The sequence below is a fragment of the Amblyomma maculatum genome, chromosome 5, assembly GCF_055883805.1.
Source record: "Amblyomma maculatum isolate TAMU_Amacu chromosome 5, ASM5588380v1, whole genome shotgun sequence".
Classification (NCBI taxonomy): Eukaryota; Metazoa; Arthropoda; class Arachnida; order Ixodida; family Ixodidae; genus Amblyomma; species Amblyomma maculatum.
The window spans coordinates 134,984,991-135,008,933 of record NC_139348.1 but is presented as its reverse complement, the minus strand read 5'-3'; the positions used below and the strand labels follow the sequence as shown (position 1 = coordinate 135,008,933).

The window sequence follows — 23,943 nt, the reverse complement described above, 5'->3', positions numbered from 1 at the left end:
CAGGGTGCAAAGCCAGGCTTTCGATTAGAAGAATGTTTTTGAGCTCAAATCAGACAAAAGAACAAAAATGACAAGGTATGCAGTCTGTCAACGTCCGTCTGAAGGAGCATTGCAATTTTTTATCATCAGACCCATTATTATATGCTACAGTACACCACTGTGACATAGGGTTAGTCGGGCACTAGAGGTCATAAAAGCTTATCTGGCCAAGAAAAAAACAAAATACGAATAGCCTCCCGTATCGCTTGCAAATTGCGAATTTTTGCACCCAGACAGTACATGAACGTACTGTTACCGGACAGCAAACCAGAGAACAAAGAGAATATGGCCGGTGACCGTGAGATGAATTTAATGAATCGCTGTGGGCCTAGCTCGAGTTCTCCTGCCCACTGCCTGGTTCTTCCTCGTCCGTAACAATATATTAGCAGTGACACCATTAAGACTGAAGTCTTTCTTCCAGTTTTGTTTTCGAAAGATGCAGTATCTGTCACACTTTCTCCGGCAAGTGTGAGTTTGGACGGTACACTATTGCTCCTGTCGCGTGGCGTTCTTTGAGCGGGTTTGCAGATGGCAGGAACGCTAGACAAGGAGAACGCATCTCGCGGAATCTCGTGCACAACTCTCATGCACGGGAATTCCTTCCATGAGCCCAGAAAGGCTTTCGACTTAAAAACGGTACTCTCACTCTGATGCACACAGTAAAAGTGGAAGGTGAATAAATGGCTGAATTTTCACGTCACAGGAGAGAGTGAACTTTGAGCAGACATTGACCTTTCTGGCCAATGGCAAACAACACTGTGGCCACTTTGGCCATGTCAGTCCTCAACCTGATTCCATTAATAGACTTCACCAATGTTCTGGGTTAGAACACTGACCCTGTGGTGACAGAGACTCTGATGCACCAGCCGGCAGGGCAGCCTTCTCGGTCAGGGACTTCTTGCGCATGCTTTCGCGCAGGGCGGGGGCCTTGGCATCCCCGCTGCCACCAGTGCCTGGCTTGTCTTCAAATGGGGGAATGTATGTGATGTTCTCTTTCAGGAGCTCATTGATGTAGTACTCGATGATCTCTTTGCCCTGCACAAATGCCGAAAGGGGTGGAGCCACTTCAGAACCAGCGCAAATCTGTCAGCCTTCAAGGAACGACACAACAAGTACCGCAAAAAAAAAAAAAAAAAGGGTGAAATAAGTTCAATGCAATAAAAAGCTGCGCTAATAAGACACGGACGAAGGAAAGGTAGGACGCACACAAACGCAGTTTGTGTGCGTCCTACCTTTCCTTCGTCCGTGTCTTATTAGTGCAGCTTTTTATTGCATTGAACTATGAACCAACTAGCCCAACAAATTTTACTCAGGTGAAATAAGGCTCCTTTCATCTTTCTGTCTGTGTCAATCTGTTGAAGCTCTTTCTCTTTTTTCTCAGGTAAAAATAAAATCACACTTACTACGTCAACATGCTGCCAGAGTATATTTACCCAGAATAGTTTAACAAGTAATACTATGATGGGACTTAAACAAAGACAAAATAAAAGTGTCTCAGCCCGTGTTTCTAAGTACAGCAGGCTGCAATTTAACAAGTATTATGTTTTTGCAAAGTCAATCACTGCTGCAATACAGTGACTACAAATGCAGCCATTTACAAAAGCCCCGGGCAGGACCTCCTTGCAATCTTTGCTTCCGTGATGGAAATAGGATCCGAAGTGAGGCCATGCACAAAGGTCAGAGTAAAAGGCCCCCTAGGCTTCATTCTTCAGCTTCAGCAATTCATTTATTTTTGGATTACAGGCAACGAAAATGCACAAGCTTAGGTTTTTTATGCTGAATTCAAATATTCAACCCCTTTTATAATATGCCGGTAAGCTTTAAAATATCACACATATGTGGCTTGATAGTGTACAGTATAAGGATTAGAATGTAGGAAGTACTGTCTGCTTAAGCTAATAATAGTTATTTTACTACTTGCTGAAGTTCAATGTAGGGAGGACTGATTGACAAGAAGTTTGAATAAGAGCTCACAAAAATATTTCCAAACAGAACCGAACATTGTACATTTTAATTGCATAGCAACATACTGTCATAACAATTAGTTTTACCTACTCTAGATGCAAAGACATCCTCCTTGTAAAGGAGTAAAGAGTGAAAAATTTGTGTTTTCAGAAAACAAGGAAAAACAAAATGGAGATGAGGTTTATTCAGTATAAGAAACTTGCCCTGATATTCAAACTCAGAGGCCACGGCTCACGCGTGCTATCACCCTCTCATGTCCTGAGGTGTGGCTCCAGTCAATTCACCTTTGTTATCAACAAGAAAAGGTAATTTTTCGACATAGTATACAAATTTACACCCATAGCGCTACATACTGAAGTTGAGTTGGGGTTCCTTGGTGGAGGTTAATGTTGCATCTTTAACTAGCTGCAGCTCTAACTTGACGAGTTAGCACCTCTCCACAGCGTTGCCACTGCTGCTTCAATGTTTCACAGTCTTGCTGGCTTTACATGATTACAAGAAAAAAACTTTGGCTGTGGTTTAACTCTGGTTAAGCTTAAGATTTGCGAGAGCAATGTTTTGTTTCCGCCTCTGCGGAACCGCTTTTAGAACAAATATTCATATTTTACTGAGTGCTATCACTACTTAAGTTGGTAACAGGGACAACTCTTCGTATCTGATGCGGGAAAAGTACTATTCACCACCCCCCTAATGATGAATAAATCTAGAAAGGATAGCGAGGCATTCGCTTACAGTCTTCCTGCCTGGCTGCCATCTTCTAATGCAACATACTGCATGGTACTGATGTGCAGTCAACAAGACTGCTAGTGACCAAGTGCACCTTGATCAGTTCTACTCGAAATTGCCTCACCACCACAAGTCGACAATGAATATCAACTAACCAAACTATGCCACCGTGCATTTTGTAAGAACCATTGAGACGGCATGTACCTTGGAGATGTTGTGGGAGTACTGCTTCATGGCCAGCTTCTCGACAGCACTCTCAAACCCAAAGAAGGACTTGACGTCAAGAGAGGCACTCTGCTCAAAGCAGGTCCAGTCTGGGTTCTCTGGGTGCACCTGCCGCATCACACATGTGGTCATAAGAAATTAACTACGTCAAGTAAGTTGGGGCAGAAGGGGAAGCAAAATGACTAAGCCCTTAAGCTACATTAACAGCATCACGACAAGGGCCCAGAAATCTAAGGCAGACATCGACGCTCCAAAAATGCAAAAAAACAAAAATATGGTGCTTAATTACCGCAAAAAGGTCATTTTAGTGATATCATTCGTTCTTTTGCAGCAAAATGAAGTTCCACTAATTACAAAAACACTGTTAACGATGAACTCTTTGTAATGCTATACTTCTGCACAGTACCAGGTTTCAAAAGGGTCCATAGGAAAGCTTGTTGTTAGTCATACAGGTTATGAAAGAGTCCAAATTTTTAAGGTCTCATGGGCAATTCAGAAGAAAAGGTGGGTGTGGAAATGAACCGTAAAATCTTCAGTAAGAAACAAAAATTTTCCAACATACACTGGCTTAGCAGCAAGAAAAAAATATTGTCAACTAAAGCATCAAGACTCACCGAATAAGTGCAGTTTTCAGTGATGCCAACACGTGCTGAAAAGCTCTCGTTGTAAGCTTCGATCTTAAGTATTCGCTGCCGCCTGTCTAAAGAGTTCTTCTGGATAAAATATACAAAGTCAACTCCTATGATCTGGAAACAAACCAAAAAAAGGGCATATCTGCTTCAGAACAAAAAATTAGTTGTGGTTTAGCTCTGGTTAACCATAGCTGAATTGCGAAAGCAACGGCGGAAGCTTCTTTTGCCTGCTACATTATTCCCCTATTACGCCCTATCAGTGTAAGGTGCTACATTATTGGGGACACTTAAGCTCATCTTTGAAAGGTATGATGCGAGAGCGTAAGCTCCTAGCCCACACATAAAGTCACGCTTCAACTAAGCCATATGGACGTGCCTGCGTATCGTAGGGGTAACGAGAATACAAAAGGTTCTGGCAGGCTGATTCTGATTTCACCTTCCCATATGAAAGGAGCAACCCGTGTTGGCAGCTCCTGCCCATAGCATAGGGGTAACGTTAATTCAAATGTCATGGCAGGCTAATTATTTTTATGAGGAGACCGTAGCTATGCCTCTTCACGGCGTAGCTGCGGCCACCCGAGGTCTAGCTTTGGATGTTGTAGTATTGCTCTCGCAATAAAAAGAAAATGCAAACCTCAACGCTGACATAAACGGCTGTCTGAGATCACGTTTATTTTGGGCCCAAAGTTCTAGTGTTCAGTGTTCTTACCTACTTCCAAAAATAACCCTTCCACATAAAGCTAAATTAGAAAATGTAGCACGCTAATAATTTTCTCACTCTTCTTGACAAGTCTAAGACAAAGGAGCCTAGCGGTTATAATTTGTAGCACAATCTTTACGGTACTCAGTACATACCGACGCTTGAAAATAATGACTTAAGTAAGGCCATCAATATCCGAAATGTAGACATTTGCAAGTAGTTTCACATGGGACGGTTATGTCAGAATCAGCCTGCTAGGACCCTGGCATTCACGTTACCCTATAGACCACTAAGGCACATTCATACGGCTTGGTTAAAGCAGGTCTTTATATGTGGGCTGTGGAAGAAAAAGGAAGAAGATGGCTCGGTCACCCGCAGCTAATGCCTTCGCTCAATATTTGGTTCAGCAGCGTTGAACCCTTGTAATTTTTTTTTTTTTTTTACTTCACTAGAAATGCATCTTTGCTACCTTGATATCAGTTCATGTCAGAAACACCTGGCTTACTGGCTGAGTCAAGGAAAGCTGTCTTATTCTCGTTGATATGGCTGTCCTGTACTCTTCATTTCATGATGTTTCTTATCATATGTCTATGTGCCACTACTGTATGCTCTTGGGTTGTGAAACTCCAGTTAAGCTGTTTCCAGAGAATTTTGTCTTGTCTCCACCATAACTTAAAGGGTATGGCCGATAATATAGAATAAACTTTCAGACTGCTCTTATAGGAGTATAGACACCAAAATTCGGTGGCATTTTTCTCCTGGCTAATGACGCATAACACATTCCTGTGCATGGACCACTATGTGGTTTTTGCCTACGACAGCTAAATAAACTAAAATTGAATTTTCTTTTCCCACCGATTTCCGTTTCAGGTGCTGAGAGATGGCTGTGACGTCACAATCAAGTCTAGGTCATGTGTGGCATGAAAAAACAGTGATAAGATCGCTGATTCTTCACTTGTTATGATTGCTGTTCTTAAGGCAAGCTGGTTTTAGTGTTATGGTGAATTCAAATGATAGAGGAACAATCGTTCCTTTATTTAATTGCTGTTTTTTATTTTTTTTTTCATTCCTCACGTGACCAAGGCTTCACTTTGACGTCACAGCCATCGCTCGGCTGTTGAAACTGAAACCGAAACAGGTGAGAAAAGAAATTATTCAGCGGTCGTAAGCGAATATCATGTCATGATCAGTGTAATGTCTTGTGGATCATTACGTTTAACGATAATTTGCTCCTTGGCCAGAATTGTGAGGCGACATGACTTCACAAGTCATGATGTCTTTCAACGCCAGAGCGGGTGACGTATCAACTACTTAAGCTTCAGCTCAGTACGCACTGTTATAAGGTGCACCAGATTCCATTTTTCATTCTGGTATTGACCTGTCACAGGATGGCAAAGCAAATCAATATGTGCAACAACTTCCCACATCTACACCGATTTTAACCACGCCGATTTTAATTTATAGGAAGCTAGTACTAACCTTTTTTAATAGATATGGTGCGTCCACATTGAGGCGGCAGCGGCGTTCAATCACGTGCTCTGCACCATCCTCACTCTTGTATTCAGACACCGTGTCACTGCCCAGGAACACCGGGATCATGGGGCATGTTGGGAACCGCCGCTCGTACGCCTGCACAAACAGAATTTAACCATGAGTGGAACACAGAAGCAAAGCCTCACAAGAACACCGAAATTCCGCATCACAATGGCAAAAATGCTGCTTCCAACTAAAAGGAAGCTTTTAAAAGTTAAAAAAGTTAAAAAAAAATAATTATATACAGATACTGCCATCACATGCAGTTACCGCAAGTAAACTGCGCTGTGTCCAGGACAATGTTTTCCCTAAGGATGATTGAGGCTTTGCTACATACACTGCTATTGTTTTAGAAACAGTGATCATGGGGTCGTTATTTGTTTTGATGTCATGAGACTGAATTAAGTGATGGGGAAATACTTAAATCCAACATTCTCAGCAATCAATGACACAGCTTCTACTACTAAAAACAATGTCGTCATAGCCAGAAAAAGCACCACAATCAATTTATATTCATGATCACATTCCTAGGAGTCCCGTCTCCAGAGCAGCAAACCATTTATCAAAATACTAAGTAGAATCATTCTAAACAGCACCAGCAGTAAACCGAAACTCAGTCCCTGGCCAGAGATGATGTGCTTTTGATGCAGCAATTAGACATCACTGGAAAAATGCTTATACATATGTTCAATGGCTGAACATGCAAAATAGACTCAGATTGTAGAGTGCCCAAGACGACCTCACAGAAGACTCAAAACTTCTTCGTCATGCTGGCAGAGAACTATAACATGCATTTGATGGTTGCTATGCTACAATCCCAGCGTCGCTGCAAAATTCTTCTGAACTCGAACTACAGAAACAGCAAACATTAAAATAGATTTGTGCACGAGGGAATTGCTGCACAGTTCCCAAACTTTGTGGGGACCCTCTCAGTGACCTTGGGGGTACTCTGAAAACTTATCCAGTGACTCTAGCTCAATTCTCTACATATTGCCCTCTGCAAAGGGCATAAGTTAGCATGCATGTGACCATAGGCATATACAGCTGTAGGTATCACCTACTGGCTGAGCAATTACATTTACCAAGTCATTCATTCTTACCATAAATTATGCGAGGACTAAGCATACTACATGGGTGGACACATGACATGTGTTCCTTATATCTATGCGTGCATACTGCATTTTACTTAAACAAATGTCCCCACTGTGGTCTCAGTCGACCATGCAGAATTGTGAAAAGAGGAAGTAAAAAAAAGAAGAAAAAAAAAGGAGAGTGTGTAGAGAGTGAGAGAAAAGAGGAGAGGGAGAGATATTCTCTCTCTGCATCTTCATTTTCCTGCAAACCAATTGTGAAGTTACATTTAATTATGAACATGTTGCTATGGCTTATGCTGACCTAATAAAATGAGGTCACAATGTGACCTCATTTTATTTGAACGCCCAAACTAATGAATGCCGTTTGGTTGTGGGGTGTTAAAAGCTGTGGGCCTTTCTATCTCTGCACCTAACAAGGCCTGAACAGCTGTACCTGTCAAACACAACTCAGCACGGCACTAGTGAATTCCATAGCCTGCTGGGCCTCTCGTCCAGGTGCCGAGCTGCTCACTCCAAAACTCATGTGGCTGTTCATTAAGTGGCCCCCCACAAAATATGAGCGACGCGTGTCCAAGGCTGCCTTTCCTTTCCCGGTGCCATCTCCGCCCTCACTGTGCCGATCACAGCAGCTGCTGCTGGGCCGGCTATAGGCGCAACGTTCTCGGGCGAAGCGCGGTCAGGCGAAGCGGGCGATGAGCGTGCCGGGTGGCCGCTCCCGTAGCCGTGTCGCGTGCAAGCCGCGGTCGGGACGGGAGGCTCGGCAGTGCGCGGCGATCGATGACGCGTGCGACGGGGCCGCGCACGGGGCGGCGAGCGTGACCGCGGCACACCTGCGCTGGCCGCCCACGGATGCTTTCTCCGCGCGCGATCCTCGTTCGGGGCGTTCACGGCGCTCCGGATAAAAGCTGTCACAGAGCATCATTGCAGAGAAGGCACATCCCATGCGGGCCCCACGTGGAAAGGCGATTATTTTACCCAGGACGCCACGTTCCGCTTCTACGCGTGACGTCAGAGCTAAGCTTTTTGTCCTAAGGCAGACTTGAACGCCATCGCGTGTGATGCAGTGGGAGAACTTGCTGGCCTGCGAGGACGAGGAAGCGCTACGAGCGTCGAGTCACAATAGACGCAGTGAAGTGCGGCATCCTGATCCTGGACCGAGGATCGACCACGGCGCACAAGTGACCCCTAAGGGTCAGGAACATCTCAAATATGTGGCAAATAAAGTTTTTTCCATCCATCCGCCAAATGCTCAATCCACTGAGCACGGTATAGCCGAGGGTTATCTGCGTCCTGATATGTGAATGGAAATGCTAGTCCCGCCCACATGGAAGACCCGCGCCGCGGTGGGGGTTGAGCCCGACTACTAAACCACAGTACCGAGTTCGAACCCGACTCGATGGAGGCGAAACGCAAGACGTACTCGTGTGCTGTGCGATGTCAGGGCACGTCAAAGATCCCCAAGCAGCCGAGAATTTTCCGGAGCCCTCCACTACGACACCTTTCCTCTTTCACTACCACCTTCCTCCCTTCCCTAACGGCGCGGTTCAGGCGTCCACGGAGAAGTATGACAAATAATGCGCCTTTCCTTTCCCATAAGCCAATTGATATTTTAACATAAAAGAACAGCCGCAGAGGTCGAGCAGGACATTGCTTATGAGGAAAGGAGAGGCGCAGTAACAGTCTCACTTTCCGGTGGACGCCTCAAATACGTAGCGAAGGAAGGGATGGAGGAAGGAAAAAAGCAAAAAAGATCTGATGTATAGGCTGCCCCAGCTGATGGCGCTCGAGCAGTATAATTTGCGCGTTGACAATTTATAAAGCGTGTTGAGCGATTACATGCGGGCCAGCTTCTTCCTTCTTCCACTTCTTTCAGCTTAATTAACCCTAGAGGATCAAATTTTGCTTAGGAAGGACATTTGGTCGTCAGCTTTTTGACAAGTTTCTTAATCACTTGCATGGTTCGACCAGAAGAAGTCGGATTTTCTCATCGTCAGTGGCAGCAGCGAAGCAAAGCGAGCAGTTCTCCCAGCGATGACGCCGGTGGCGCCATCTCGTTGCGTTCCGAGCTCGCAAACATTTATTGCAATACACAAACAAAACTTTTCAAATTCAGTGCAGTTTAGTGCAGCTTAGGCCGAATGTTGATCGCTGATCTAAAACCAGTTGATAAAGCTCGTCAAACCGTCCACAAAACAATTCCGCCTGCCTACCTTCCTTCGTCGAATCTCTGCGGCAGTGTTACTGCAAACAAAACGAGATGGCGCCACCGGTGTGATCGTTGGGACAGCAGCCTAATTTGCTTCGCCGTCGCCACGTTTTCGGATCGAATCAGGCATGTACCTCCAGTAACAAATTTGCCATAAAAAAAAAAAATACTGACGACCAAATATTTTGCGCGAAATTTGAACTGCAAGGACTCGTCGGTTTAGCTGGAATCATCTATACGGCGCGCATGTAACTGCACAACACATCAGTTGGGGCAAAGTACACCAGATCGCGAACGATTTGGCGAAATCCGCACGCGCGCCACTATATGCAAAGAGGCCATGAAACAGCGGCGTTCACATTGCTGCTCGTTCACTAATTACCGCTTCACTAATTATAATTACCGTAACTTTTACCCATCTGATTATACGCATACTCACTGACATAGTCGTGAGTGATTACCACTTTACGTGAAAGACCACACGATAAATAAAATAAATCCCGCTTATTGCCGAGCCACACCGTGCCTTCTGTGGCTCAATCGGTTGTTGTTGTTGTGGCTGTAGGAAGAAGGAAAAGAAAATGCACGTGCCTGCTACTGGCTCTGTAGCTGAGCCACCTCCGCTGCCTCGTGCGGACAGAAGAGAAAATAGAGAAGAAAAGGAAGAGGGAAAGAAAGACGCGCTCCGCAACAACAGCCGTCGTCCACCACCAGCGGTGGCGTGTGCAATGACGGCCTACAGCAGATAAAAATTCGGTGCCAGGCTAGCCCCCGCCGCAAGCAGCGGTGACCCACCTGTACCAGCCCCATCAGGGGAGAGGACAGCCCCAGTAGCGTGTCTGGCTTCATATATATATATATATATATATATATATATATATATATGTGGTTAAATAATTTCAGACGTGTGGCGATCCTCGTGCGATCTTTTAACCGGTTTAATTCCATGCATGTCATCACAATTCTGTCAACAAATCAGAATTTTTCGCTCACAGCCATCAATGTCGACGACGAGTCGTGTTTTCTGCGATATACGGGCCCTAGCGGTAAAAGAAGGGCGGGATATGCGCGGACACGCCGACCATACTGCGACAGAATGGAACGCAGGTGAAGCGCATGCGCTGACGGGCCCGGTTATGCTCGGGTATCCCCTGCTACGGAAAAATGCGTGCCACGGACCACGAGCGGTGAAGCGCTGTTGTTTTTGTTGTTGTAGCTGTGGCTGTAGGAAGAAGGAAAAGAAAATGCACGTGCCTGCTACTGGCTCTGTAGCTGAGCCTCCTCCGCTGCCTCGTGCAGACAGAATAGAAAACAAAGAAAGAAAAGGAAGAGGGAAAGAAAGACGCGCGCCGCAACAACGGCCGTCGTCCACCACCGAAACGGTGGCGGGTGCAATGACGGCCTACAACAGATAAAAATCGGTGGCTGGCTACCCCCGCCGCAAACGACGTTGACCTACCGTCCCAGCCCCGTAGGGCCAGGAACTGTCACCCTTCACCACCTCCCGCCGGATGCGGTGAAGCGCGGGCGCTGTCCTCTCGTATGGTCTATGAACACTCCAATATGCGTCCATTTTGGAGACGACGGCAGCACGCTCACCCGCCTTGTACACGTCGCCACCTGAGCTCAGACCTTCATTCCACATCGCTGTGGATGACGACCATGGAGGAAGGAAACAACTTAGGAGAGGCCCTTGCCATTCCCAATGCATTGGAGAAAGTGTGGCGGAAGTGACGTCAAAATTTAGGACTAGCCAAGTCGGGCCATTAGCAACGGCGACGCTGTTGCTATGAAAACTCGGGCCACTAGCAACAGCGTTGCTAAGGGCCCTGTAGGTATGTCAGCGTCAAGGAGAAAGGGTAAAGGAGGAGGAGAGACGTTGCAGCGTCCAGTCGCGGCGCGGCCGCGCCGGCTTCAAAAAAATGACGTCAGGGCCTCAGCTTTTCTTTCTCCATGATGACGACGCACTACGCCATATAGCCGCGGGTGACGAAGACCGACAAAGTACGCCACGGCGGAAGAGGCTAGATCGAGCAGCTCCGTCGGGATGTGATATGGTCGGCTTTGGATTTGAAGCCGCGACAAATAGTGGCTCCATGGCGGCCCGACGAGAGCAGATCAGCCCAAAGTACGGCCCAAAGTTCATCAGGCAGCTTTCGCCTTCACGTTCAGTTCTAAGCATTCTTTTTTTTTTTCTCACGATTTGCTGCGCTATCCTTACTTTATTTTGATGTTTTTCCGAAGCCTCTCCTTGGCCTACAAATAAAACAAAACACTTTATACGGCCACGCGCACGTTTCGGCCTTGCGGCAACACGAACACATCCGCTTCGGTGGCCACTGCGCATCAGAATGCTACGCCATCGCAACAGCCGAACATACAGCGTGTTTAACTGTACGTCTTTCGCGCTGTGCACTGTATATTGTCATCCTTGCACAGAGGATCCAGAACAAAGCAGTACAGTGCGCCCCCATTAAGCTCCCCAACAACCGATTTCGCCAATCTTAGCCTGAAGCCTTCTCGAGAACCGAAATCGGAGCGCCAGTAAACCTAAAACGCATTTCGCCTAACCGCACTAAATTATCCATCTTTTTTTTTCTTTTTTTTTCCCTTATGCTCCAAGTTTCCGCGGCACAGGTGCAGATGCAAGGAGCAACCCGTTACACGCTGGTAACGACAGAATAAAAAAAAAAAAAAGATCACGCTCTTTGTTGCTTGTCGCTTCTCTATTCTATCTTTCAAACATTTTTTTTTAATATTAATATTCGTTGCTGATACAGCATTCATGCTTTTCACCATGACATGTGATGATGGCGCGTTGTCAGTGAATTAAATTAGTTTTATTGCGATAGCATTAACATGGTTATATATACAGGAGGAAACTATACCTAGCCGACGTCTGTGTGAAGACTCGGTATGAAAGGGTCAGAACTATAAAGGATCAGAACTATAAAGAAAAAAGTAGATTGGCCAGGGAAAAGGGGGAAAAAAAAGGCTATCGCATTTCTAACATCCAGCTGATCGCCGCTTTTTTTTTTTTTTACAACTCCTGTATTCGCGAAGAAATACAAGTTGTTTATCGAGGCCGAGAGAAAAGGAGAGAGAAAGACAGAGAGATAGAGAGAGAGAGAGGGGGGGGGGAAGGAGGGAGGGAGAGAGACAGTTGGATGTTTTTCGTAGCTCCGCATGTGCAACGGGAAATGTGACGCTTCGCCCTGGACACGTCCACGACAGCTTGCGCCGAATGGAGCAAGCGGCACTTGTAAACAACGTCAGGGGTCGCGGGAACTCAGGACCCCGTGTGCGGGTGAACAAAGTACCGGCACGGAGCGAACAGCCTCGAAAACCTATTGTACAAGGGAACGGACGCGCTTGTCTGACAGGCATCACGATCGAGATGGGAGCGGCCGGGAGGCTCGTGTAGGCATGGCGTCCTTCCCTGTCCTTTCTTTCAAGCTCGTATATACTCTTGTTTAGCGTTGACCCGTGATGTCACACCAAATTAAACTCTATAGCTGGGAGTGGGATCCGGCCTGAACAAATCTGTCCCCGTCCACGCGTTCAACAGCCAGCGCCTCGCGCTGTTATCTGGGTGTCGTGGTATTTGTCAACACCCTCACGTGTCTGTCGCGATAAGCTTTCCATGTGCTCGTCTTACCTCCCTTTAATCTAGCATAAATCGTGACCAATAGCGTACGACGAAGTCGCGGTGTACAGTACGGTCCACTGTTAACGGGAACATGAGACCGCGTTTCTGCCGCGCTTTACGAAGCACTCGAGAGAGAGCCAGTGACAAACGATCGTACAAAGTGTTTGTGCAGTAAGCACGGCCGAATGCTCTTCCCGCCCGTGCACTTGATGCCGTCCATTTTTATCAGTGGCCGGCGGCAGCGCTTTGCAATGTTTAGGCCATGCGATCCCGTGTTCACTTTAACAGTGGACCCTACGGTACATCGCCACGCGCATGGGTGCGCGCCAATAAACTTGCTTTTACTAATTCCTTTTTTTTTTTCTCCAGATTTTGTGCATTCTACGCTTTCCCGTGGTAACTGTCGAACTCGCACCAGAACCACGCCACCATGAAGGAAGAGTTGAAACATGTGGTTGGAAAAAAAAAAAAAAATACGATAAAAATTCGTCTTAAGATTGCAACACGTTTCTTTCGCTTTGGTGACAAGACAAAGTTGAACAGTGGACTACTCTTTGTCGCGAAATAATTTATTGTGTGTGGAGGTCACCGCAGAACCAATTAAGTTGCATTCGTCTGCAGTCCAAAACGAAGTTCTACTGTTATCGATTCGTGAACGCCAGATAACTATTTAGAAAAAAAAAAAAAAAAAGCGAAATTTGTTGCTTTATATTACTCTCTTTTTAAAAGAAAAAAAAAGGGGGGGGGGGAAACAAACACAGGGACCAGCCCCACGACGACCAGAAAGCGGACATAACGCCCCATAAAAGCAGGTTTATGCATACACGAAGTTTAGCCACATTACGTTCAGGAAGCAGCGCACCATGAAACTAGGACGAAAAGCCATACTCTAATCCAATGATGTTCTTACATAGCCGCTGGGAAAAACCCGATTTCGTATTATCTTTATCGCTACTGAAATGCCATTCAGAGATCCGGGTGCCTTGCAATCACAACCTCTTCCGCCGCTGACGACGAGGAACGCCGGTCGTTCGCACAACCGAATCAGCAGCAGTATCACACCACGCGGGCGGCGCCCAGCAGCCGCACAATCGCGGAACCCCTCGACAATGTAACAACGAAGTTATCGAGGCGGCGTCGCGTTCTCGACGGAGAAGCTACCAATATCTCTGCGGGTGCACTCGCGGTACAGAACAAGTGGACGAGGAGACGAGCGGCGGCCGTGTGCCATTGTTTTTCCCCCCATCTGGCGCGCGAAGGACACGCGCCCAGATCGAACGAGGTGTTTTCCGCCCCGACGGCTGCAGCGAGTGCGCCACTTCGTTTATTCGCCACCCATCGAGGAAGAAAAACAACGGGCCGCCTCGCCGGCGGGCTGCCAAACGCGCACCCATTTCGCCTCGCTGATGACTCCAGGAAGCATATACACACACACATCGCCAACCCGCACCCGCTCGGCGACACGGCCGGGCGTCTAGGGAGGCCTCTGTAGGCTGAGCCAACACAGCAGCAGAGTCGTCTGCCGTCATGCGAGGGCCGTCTGCGAGCGTACTTATACTGCGCAGTTGAAAAAACGAGATAGCACGGGGTGTCGTTTAATGAACAATGCGCGTGCAATTTCCGGTTCAGATGAGGTACCAAATGAAAAGGCTTTAATAGAGTGTAACGCGTGGTTTCGAGGTCCTCTCGAAGCTTCTGTGTACGCTATTTGAAGATTGCCATCATGCGTCTACCTAGCCGAGCGAGCTCGGAGATACGCTTCAGGCACAGCCTTTATCATAGCTTCCTCCACTTTTTTTTTCTTTTTTTTTTTTAATAGAGGAGGCTATGTCTTTATGCACTATTACCTCATTTTTACCGAGTTGAGGAATTGATGGAGGTTTCAAAAGAAACACTTCTGCAGACAGCTAGTGATCAATGAAATTCCTGCTGCTTTTATATTCCGTAAATAAAGATATGCTATCAGAGCTATATAGTTTTTTACGAGTTGTGAAAGCTAGCCGGGAGTATTTAGTTTGCACAAGTGGGTCCCCAGGCACTGCGCTCTCTCTCTCTCTGACCCCGCAAGGCTAAGCAGAAAAGAGACGGAGAAGAGGCTTCGTCTCCGTGTCGTGCGGAGTGGCTTGGGTCAAAGCCCAGGAGGCTTTGGTTGGGTGCGGAGGTTGAAGTGAATGAGGTGAGTTGAGATGTGATTGAGGTGAGCTGAGATGTGAATTAGTTGTGTTGACGTAGGCAGTTTACGAAGGCACGTCTCATTCCGTTTCCTGCGTAGCCTTTGCTGTAGAGCCACCAAAAGTTGTTCGAAAGTATTGCGTAATCATTCAGAACGGCGCAAGTCGGACAAGCCATATCTGCAACCATCTGTCGGGGCACCCGCTCGATCCAATTGCGATGTAATAAACAACTCGGGCCTTGGAAGCAGTGAAAATACGACAGCAGGAAGAGGAGGAGGGGCAAGCAGGAAACGGCGAATCGACGCACGTTACCGTGCGGGTGCTTCCTGGGTGCCATTTGAGCCGACACCCCTGCGGCGACAGAAAAGTTCCGCGTCGGGGCACGCGCCGGTGAAAGCGCAAGCTTTCAACGAAGGGACACATATATCGAGATGAGGAAATGAGACCGCTCCGACTAGGCAGTCCGCGTTTCTATCACTGGCGCTGGTCATCATCTCCGCCCTGGTGAAGCAACGCGCTGCCTGGTAGTTACGCGTAACGATTCCTGAAGCGACCGAGACCTCCTCGCTCCGCGGTACCCACGTGGATCCCGCGACAGGGCGACAACACCCTCGGTGTCGAGCAGGTTGTGCGGCCGCTGCCATAAATAAAGAAGCCAATGACGACGACGGCAGCGCCCTCGTTTCCGCGCTTTGGCCATAGAATCGGCAGCTACGAGCTTTGCAGAGAAAGAGGGCCGCCGAGAAGTTATTTATACGGCGCGAAAAGGGCCCTCCGCAATCCGCGAAAGCTGCAGCACCGAGAGGGCGCAAAATTGGTCACGCCACGGCGAAGGTTATCCGGGGCGGCGCGTCGCGCCAAATCTGGCACGGGGTGCATTCCTCGATCGGCAGTGTCGGCTCCAAGGGCACGCCGCCACTGCAATGATTTCCCGGTAGCTACAGTAAAAATTTTGTCGTGCACTTCTTTCAGACCGTGCTTGGGGGGGACGTTTTCCGCGATACAGGTAATAGCCATTGCTCTTTTCGCATTGTTCGTTTGATTCATTATACCGCTAAGAGGAACAATAGCGAGTCACGCCTGCCTCAAAGTTGACAACCCACCTCCCTGCCGGTTCTCCGCTCCATCCCGCCTTCGAATGTCACTTAACTGACCACGTTGCAAGACATAAATGATCTATTGCAATTACAATATCTGAAATACAACTTATTAGGGCCTCGGCGGCCGCTTTTCTCTGGAAACGAAAAACCAGGCGCCCGTGTGCTGTGATGTCAGTGCACGTTAAAGAACGAACCCCAGGTGGTCGAAATTTCCGGAGTCCTCCACAACGGCGTCTCTCATAGAGCCTGAGTCGCTTTGGGACGTTAAACCTCACAAACCAAACCAAACCAAACAACTTTATTATATTGCTCAATTAGTATATTTTCAAAAGTAACTGATTACAGGAAAAGTAATCGATTGGCTCTTTTTAACTTTCATTGCCATTATAAAAAACTGAGGTTTTCAAAACTGTACAGATGATTCAACTAGTTTCAGAAAAAAAAAATACTGATTACCATGTAGTCAATTACAGGAAAAGTAAACGAATTACCTGGAGCGTCATCAATAAAAAAAAATCGTTTTTAACTACAAAATTAACGGAAAACGTAACTGGCTACAAGTAACGATTACTTGTAACGCGTTACGTCAAACTCTGCATGACACAGTCCCAGTTAGTCAGGCACCGTGATGCGCAGCCGCATAAAATTAAGCCTCGTTCCACGAGTTCGAACCATGTATTTGTTTGAACATTGTACATCGAAACAAAAGTTGGTGAGGAGCACAGTTTTCTGACGCGAAATTTCTCGCATGGAAGGAGAGGGAAGAGAGGATGAAGAGGATCCCCCTTGAAAAAAAAAAAAAAATGAAACTCCTTGTTTCTGTGCGATCAGCGGGGTCCCGCGTCTGCTGCCACCACTCGGGTACATCTCAATCGACAATGTGCTTTGAGCGCTTCTAGGGCCGTGGTCTGAGGTCTCAGCCCGATGATTTTACTCGTCGTTAAGAGGCGGGGAACGAGGCCTGTCCACAGCGATCGAGAGAAAACTCGGTGTACACAACACACCATTTCGCGGAGGCTGAGCTGCTGAATTTTTTTTCGGTCAGCGGATACATTTCATGCCCTCTCTGTAGCTACGCGCCGTCATAAAAGCAAACATATCTAGTTAAAAGAATCGTTTGCCATCTGTTTCTGTCAGCGGCACGCGGAAGTAGATCCCGGTCGCGGCGGCAGCGTTTACAAGCGGGCGAAGCGGATAGGATCCCTTGATTACGCGATATCAGGGCGCTGACCCTGCGGCGTTTATTTTTTTTTTTTTTTATCTTTTTTTTAACCTCCACGGTCATTTTACTGGATCTTTCACGGCAACCTTTCATCCGTTTTCTGGCAGTTTGTACCAAATGTCGCTGTTCGTTTTGTTCAGCGCCAATGATGTTTAAAATTATTCACCCTTTCGTGGCGTCATTCGGCGCGAAGCCTTGGATGCGTGACGTCACTGGATGTACGGCCGTAGATAAGTTCGCGCTATACTTGCTGGAGGACAAAATTTTTAGATTGTTCTTTGGCACTTCAGACAAACAGTCACTGATAAGACATCGCTAAGAGTAGCCATATCGTTCGCTGCAGATTGCTTCCTGCACTTCGCGCTATAGAACGGCGGAAGCAGCATTGAGCCGGGTTTGTATCAGCCCAGAGAGAAGGCGTTTCAATATTTCCCGCGCCTCAGTGGACAGGTCTGTAGCCTATCAGAGCTGACACGTCAAGTTTTGTGGCAGCATCTGTGACGTCACAGGTTGGTACGGCATGACGTAAGAGGTTGGTCGGAACCTATACTTTCGGATTCCTGCAGTCTCTCTTAAAATGCCTCCACTCACAAAACCACCGGATGTACCTTTAAAGGTGGTAGAAATCTATTCGGAGTGTGTTTGGTTTACGGAGGTTTAACGTCCCAAAGCCATTCCGGCCATGAGAACGTCTGCTGACATCGCACAGAATACGGAACCTTGCTTCCCGCCGCCTTTTAAAAGCGGCCGCCGAAACTCGGGATCGAACCCGCGTCCTTGGGATCCACAGTCGAGCGCCACAACCACTGAGCTACCGCAGTGGGACTTGTCCTCCTTCCGCTCCCTCCTTTATAACTCCTTTATTTCCCAATTCTTATTTCGGCTCCCGACCAGTATATACCATGTATGATGCCATTCGGCAAACGCCGCCCACGCACGACACGTCGTGCCGCTCCCACACCGGAGGGAGCTATTGCCTACAGGAAGGTGAAACTGCGTGCACACAACCATCGATCGTCGTCGTGCACGCCACGCAGACATCTCCAGAGCGGAAGCTGCTCCCAGCACGGTGGTTCCCCTTCGGCGGCCATATGCACCGCACAATCTTAGCTGCCTTCCTCTAACGGTGTTCTATATGGCGCAGTAGTTGCATGGACGCGCGTAGTGTTCATAAATGGCAAGCTGCATTTCATATGTGATTCCTTTTTCTACGCAGAACACGTTTTCGGACAGGAGGTACGGGGAAGGCTGCACAAAAGCACAGAGGCACGTGGTTGGTTCGCACGCACCCCACCGACTATCTCAAATGGCAGCAATGGAAGAATCTTCGGCGCCGAAACCCAACGCCCTTGAAACCACCAATGAAACTGCGATATTAGCCCCAACCGGCATCCTCTTTACCAGAAAACCCGATTCCGCGAAAATGAGTCTGGAAGTAGATCCATCATGGTGGCTCGGCATATCGATGGCATTCATCCGCATTACGGGGAGGTAAAATTAAAAAAAAAAAAAATAAGAACGGTCGTGTGATGTGCTCGAAGTTGGTCTGAAGGAGCCTCCTGTATACGTTTTCCCATAGCTCCATGCACGCACTTGCAGCTTCAAGCTGTCATGTGCCATAACCCCACACCACTATTTGACGTCTGAAGAATGTGCATCTGCATATAATACCCACAGTATACATATCCACAGGCAATGTATATTAGGGTCCTGGTCAAGCCGCGCGGTTCCCATCTCTGGCTTTTCCTTTGCCCTGGGAAAAACGCCGGCCTGCTAAATAGTTGGCACAACACTTTTGCTAATGTTCAAGCTATCGCATTATCGTTTATGATCGGTGCTGAAGCCCCAGCTAAGTAAAAGAGAAGCAGCTTCTTTTTTTCTTTCGGCCAACTTTCGCGCCCTGAAAAATCGCGAAATAATAAAGATACTTTGATTTATGATTTACCGAAGTATGCTTCTCGGTTCCTTTTCCCCAGGCATTTTGCGTCGGCGGTCAAGGACACCGCACGCACCTCCACCGGCATGGCGCATCGCTGACACGACAAAAGATCGCGGTTCGCTCAGCTTGCCGCGACACACGGCCGGAGGGCGTGGCGGCGACCTTTCACGCGCACTCACTAGATCACCGGACGGCCGGACACCAACGAGAGCGGGGCCGCTCCTCTCAGGCGTGGCCGCACCGACGACCTTTTCCCAAATTCTGGAGACCACCACCCCGGCTGCTGCCACGCGCTGCACCTGCCGCCCCGAGTCGACGGTGACTCACCGACCGAGGTTTCCTTGCATTTACCCTGCTCCATTTTGCGGCCAAGTGTCACGCCATGTGCGAGAAGAGAAAAAGAAAGAAAACGGCCCATATTCCCGCAATGTGAAGAAACGTCGTCGCCTTCTTGCAGCCAGGACACCCTTAAACGTCGACTCAGCTCTCCATTACGGCGCGGCTAGGCGCCCACGGACCGGCGGGGCAGTTACTGCGCCTATTGCTCACTTCAACCTCGATACTTTACAACCGTTTACTCCGGCCATATGCCCCTATGTGTCGGCACTCGATTGCAGCCTGGTTCGAGGGTGGAGTGTATAAAACCGCGCTTTCGCGAAACTCTCGCGGATGCCTTGCAGAGCTTTGCAGGAACCCTCCCGGGCACTTATCTAGAAGACAGCGCACCAACGCGCCAGCATCTGACCTCTAGATATCTTGCGAGCCACAATTGATGCAGCTTCCAGCAAAAGCTGGCCTCGTCCAAACATTATTAAGACCGCGCAAAAAAACAACACGGCGCTATAATTGGGACAAATAGACGCACCAAGAGCTCTCCGGTCCAACTCACGCCATCCCCGCCAAGCAGATACACCCCCCTTCTTCTCTCTCCCTCTAGCTGATAGAGTAACGGCACTGGACGGACACGTAGCATGAAAGGCAACGCAAGAAGGCCCGATACGCGCTTATATTATGACCGCACGCTACTATGATAACGCGCCTCGCGCGGAAGAGCTCGGCCGACGATAAGGCGACCGACACATACCGCAGCCTACTAATAAAGCTCAGACAGACGCCCTTCCACGACGACGGTCGTTGGGTGCAAGGCCCGCCGCGGAACACTTCCACAAACGGAGCCATCGCAATAGCGAGGGTTTATTCCAACGACCCGTCCGACATTCGTTCCGACGCTTGTTCTGCCTGCGAACTCCGTTGCTCGGAACAGACCTGCCTGTACCACACTCTTTGACAAAAAATCCTTAATCGCGCCCACGCCGCACAGACGCAATTAGCAGTTGCCCCCTCTGCGTCATGGAGGCGACAGCTGCCCGCACACGCATACACACACGCACGCACAACCAGCTCCTTCTTTCTCCTCCTCTTAGAATCCATAAGGCAGCGATATTCCCTGTTCCTCGCCGCATCGCCGATCTCTCTGCAATCCCATTTTAGTACCTCCACTATGCAGAAATAGACTACAGAGCGCCCGTTCCTAAATCACCAAGCATATATACGTCGGCTCTCTTGGAGACACAGCGCGCGGCGAGGACTATATATAATAACTGCGCAACGCGACATGCATGGAGGCGACGTCCAATTTATTTCCCGGGACTTCCGTGATATCAAACGTTTCTGCCTTCTTTATTTTTCCCCTTGTCTGCATTGGTTAATTCCACATTCACTGCGTAAACGTATGCCAATCGCCTTTGCGTGCACGTGTCGTCCGTTTGTTTTCTTCGCCTACGTTACAGAAAAAAAAGTATGCCACTATACGTACCCATCACTACAGTGTTTCCGGAAAGTGAACCACTTTTTAGGGCTCTGTCCGAAAAATTGCAGTAAGCGAGTAAGTGCGTCCGTTTATCTGGGATCCTCCTGTATATATTTTCAGATACCATGTCTCCAGTCATAGTTGACCAAACGTTACAGACCTTGTCCCTGGCACCGTTATCTGTTTTTCCTATATTAGCATTATTATATCGAGGACGCCGCTGACGACGTAGACGTATAATTCCGCTTCATCCTGCGTCCCACCAGTAGACGATAAGCGTGGCGACCACCGAGAAGAGATGCGGTACCGCGTCTCTCCTTGCCTCGAAAACCAATTTTAGCTTCAGCCGACACACCAGCTCCAAGAGAGCAAAACAAGGAGCCCTAATTGAATCCCGCATTCCAGGAGGGCTAACCAGAGAAAAGCCGGGCCCCCTCCCCCCCCCCCCCTCCTCCCCACACACCCCGTTTATTTTTTTTCTTCTTCTGTTCAAAGTAAAAACTGATTCTGCCTGAGCGACCGTTTGTCCGGAAACAACACACGCCTTTAGCGGTAACAAAGATCAGGTTATGAAAGCCCTTCGCCACGCCCTACTGGAAAAATTGTATGAGGCCTCACATTTTCTCACATAATCTCACTCAATTCACATAGGAAATCACATACAGGTCGCATATAATCGCATAAGATCTCATAGTTTCTTGTACATTATCATAAATTATGGAAGATATTTTATGATAATGATGTGTACCGCATGAGAGTCTACGCGATTTGATGAGATTTTGTGAGGTTATTGCCCCGTAGGACTTTTGGTGGTTTTTCGGTAGGAACTGCATGGAAAGTCGGACGCCTGCAAGAGACTCCGGAATCACCGTTTTAAACGCGTTACATTCACAGAAGCAGAAGAGTGATGAATGAGTATGGACGCAAGCAGTTTGCTCGCGAGACCCGCGGGCGATGGCAATATTTGCACTTTATATTGTGGCTTGTCCTACCCTACTGAAAAACCAAAAGTTCTACCGGGCAACAACCTCAAAATCTCATCTAATCGCATTCACTCATATACGGTGCACACCATTATCATAAAATATCGTTCACAATTTATGATAATGTACAAGAAACTATGAGGCCTAATGCAATTATATGCGACTTGTATGTGATTTGTTTTGTGAATTGAGGGAGATTGTGTGAGAAAATGTGAGGTTATTGCCTCATACAATTTTTTTCAGTAGGGATAGCTTGTAAAAGCTCAGGTCCTTTGAAAGGCAGTATATTTTGTCACAATTTGCGCCCGGGATCCCTTTAAAGCTGCCCGAGTTCAATGCCTAAAAGAAAAACGGGTGGACGCTTAAAAGAGCACGATGCGACAACGTTAAATGGCTCCCCCAGGGGATCGGGTACGTGCACTTTGCTTCTCGTTCTCGCTCAATCGCTAACCCTTAATTGCGCCTCTATTATCTCACAAATACTCATTACAGCATACAGCTATATAAACCACATTACGTGAATAAAGAAAAAAAAAAAAACCAACCCGATATATATACAGGGTGTCCCAGCTAAATGTAACCAGGTTACTTTTAACAGTCTGCGTGTTTATTAGTGCTCTCCGAAACCGGAAAATTATTTTGGCGAGTTTCCCTTGCACGTGTTTCCCTTGCACGTGTTTCCATGTGCACTGCTCCCGACTTCTATCCCCATACGTTTCGCGGTGCTTTAAAAAAATACTCCGCCTCTGTAATGAGGTTCCATAATTTCACAATATGTTCTACGATGTTCATAGTATATCGTGCGACGAATGAAGGCGTCACAGGCGCACTGTGAAATCAGAAAACTACTCTCAAATATTTTGGTTCCATGTATTCCTACAGGCGCTAAGCCTTCTTTTCACCCCCAGTCGGGCCAGCCTGGCGACAGCAGCGCCACCGCATCTTGCTTACGTCATAGGCCGGTGTTTGTCTATAGGCGGGTTAAGGACGTATTCAGGGCAGGATCTGATCGAGCGAAGAACACCCTGGCAGCAGCGAGACTCCTGTCATACCATTTCGCTGCCTAACTGGCATTCACCTGATCGTCTAGTTAAGCGACTGCACGCCCTTCAAATCGGGCGTCATTGCGCTAATGAGCTCTCGAAGTGAAGCACGTATAGACCTTTGCAGCGAGAGCTCCCTGGACGTCGCCATACCGCGTGCACCTGACGTCAGCGCGCGTGGACGTTTCAGCGGAACTGGTTTGCAACAGCCCAGAGATGAGGTGTTTCGACATCCCCTTCGCCCTATGCAAAGGTCTTCCTAAGTGCATCAAAATGTTTCCTACCGTCGTGGGCAGTGTGAGAAGGGTCAGAGTCCGAGCGGCCGGAATGCATGCGGCGTTATTTGTCGCGATTTTCGCGCGTAGGAAAGATACGTGGTACGACGGAGCGGCGCGAGCACCGCCGCGGATCCCTCTATGAGAAAGCAAATGCATCAGAGAGCGGAAATGACCGCAGAGCGAGGTACGAGAAGCGACGCAGCCCCATTGTGTTAAAATCGCGAAATGGTTCATTCCAACACTATACTGTGCTAAAAGTAGAAAGCGGTACATAGGTCGCACAAGGATTCGGCGTGCTCGAACGAACGAAGATACCTCGGAATGCCCGATCGGTTACTTTTTCTAGTGAAAGGCGAAAGCCTGAGTGCCGCATTCTGTCACGCAACTGGCACTAATAAGAAAATAATTTCTGGTAATTAATGTTGTAACTAATCAGTCGTTAATTAGTAAATAGTTATACAATTGTTCAGTCATTAATTAGAAATTGATCATTGATTGGCACATGGCCATATAAGGCACGCATTCGCGCATCTGTGGTGGTACTCTGTGATTGGTCGAGACCTCTATGACGTCATCACGCCTCGGCCAATCAGAGCCGCCGCAAAAGCGGGACACATTTTGTCCA

At 47.8% G+C, this 23,943-nt stretch overlaps 1 protein-coding gene across 1 annotated transcript in view; it reads right to left on the bottom strand.

The window, feature by feature from the left end:
* The window catches only part of retm (real-time), a 48,446-nt gene that overhangs the window by 15,612 nt on the left and 8,891 nt on the right, over positions 1–23,943 (bottom strand). The window contains exons 2-5 of the mRNA XM_084604401.1: positions 5,767–5,916; positions 3,570–3,701; positions 2,935–3,063; positions 876–1,074 (exon numbers count right to left, since the gene is read on the bottom strand). Coding sequence (XP_084460527.1) covers positions 876–1,074; positions 2,935–3,063; positions 3,570–3,701; positions 5,767–5,916 — 610 coding nt within the window. The remainder of the gene's footprint in view (positions 1–875; positions 1,075–2,934; positions 3,064–3,569; positions 3,702–5,766; positions 5,917–23,943) is intronic.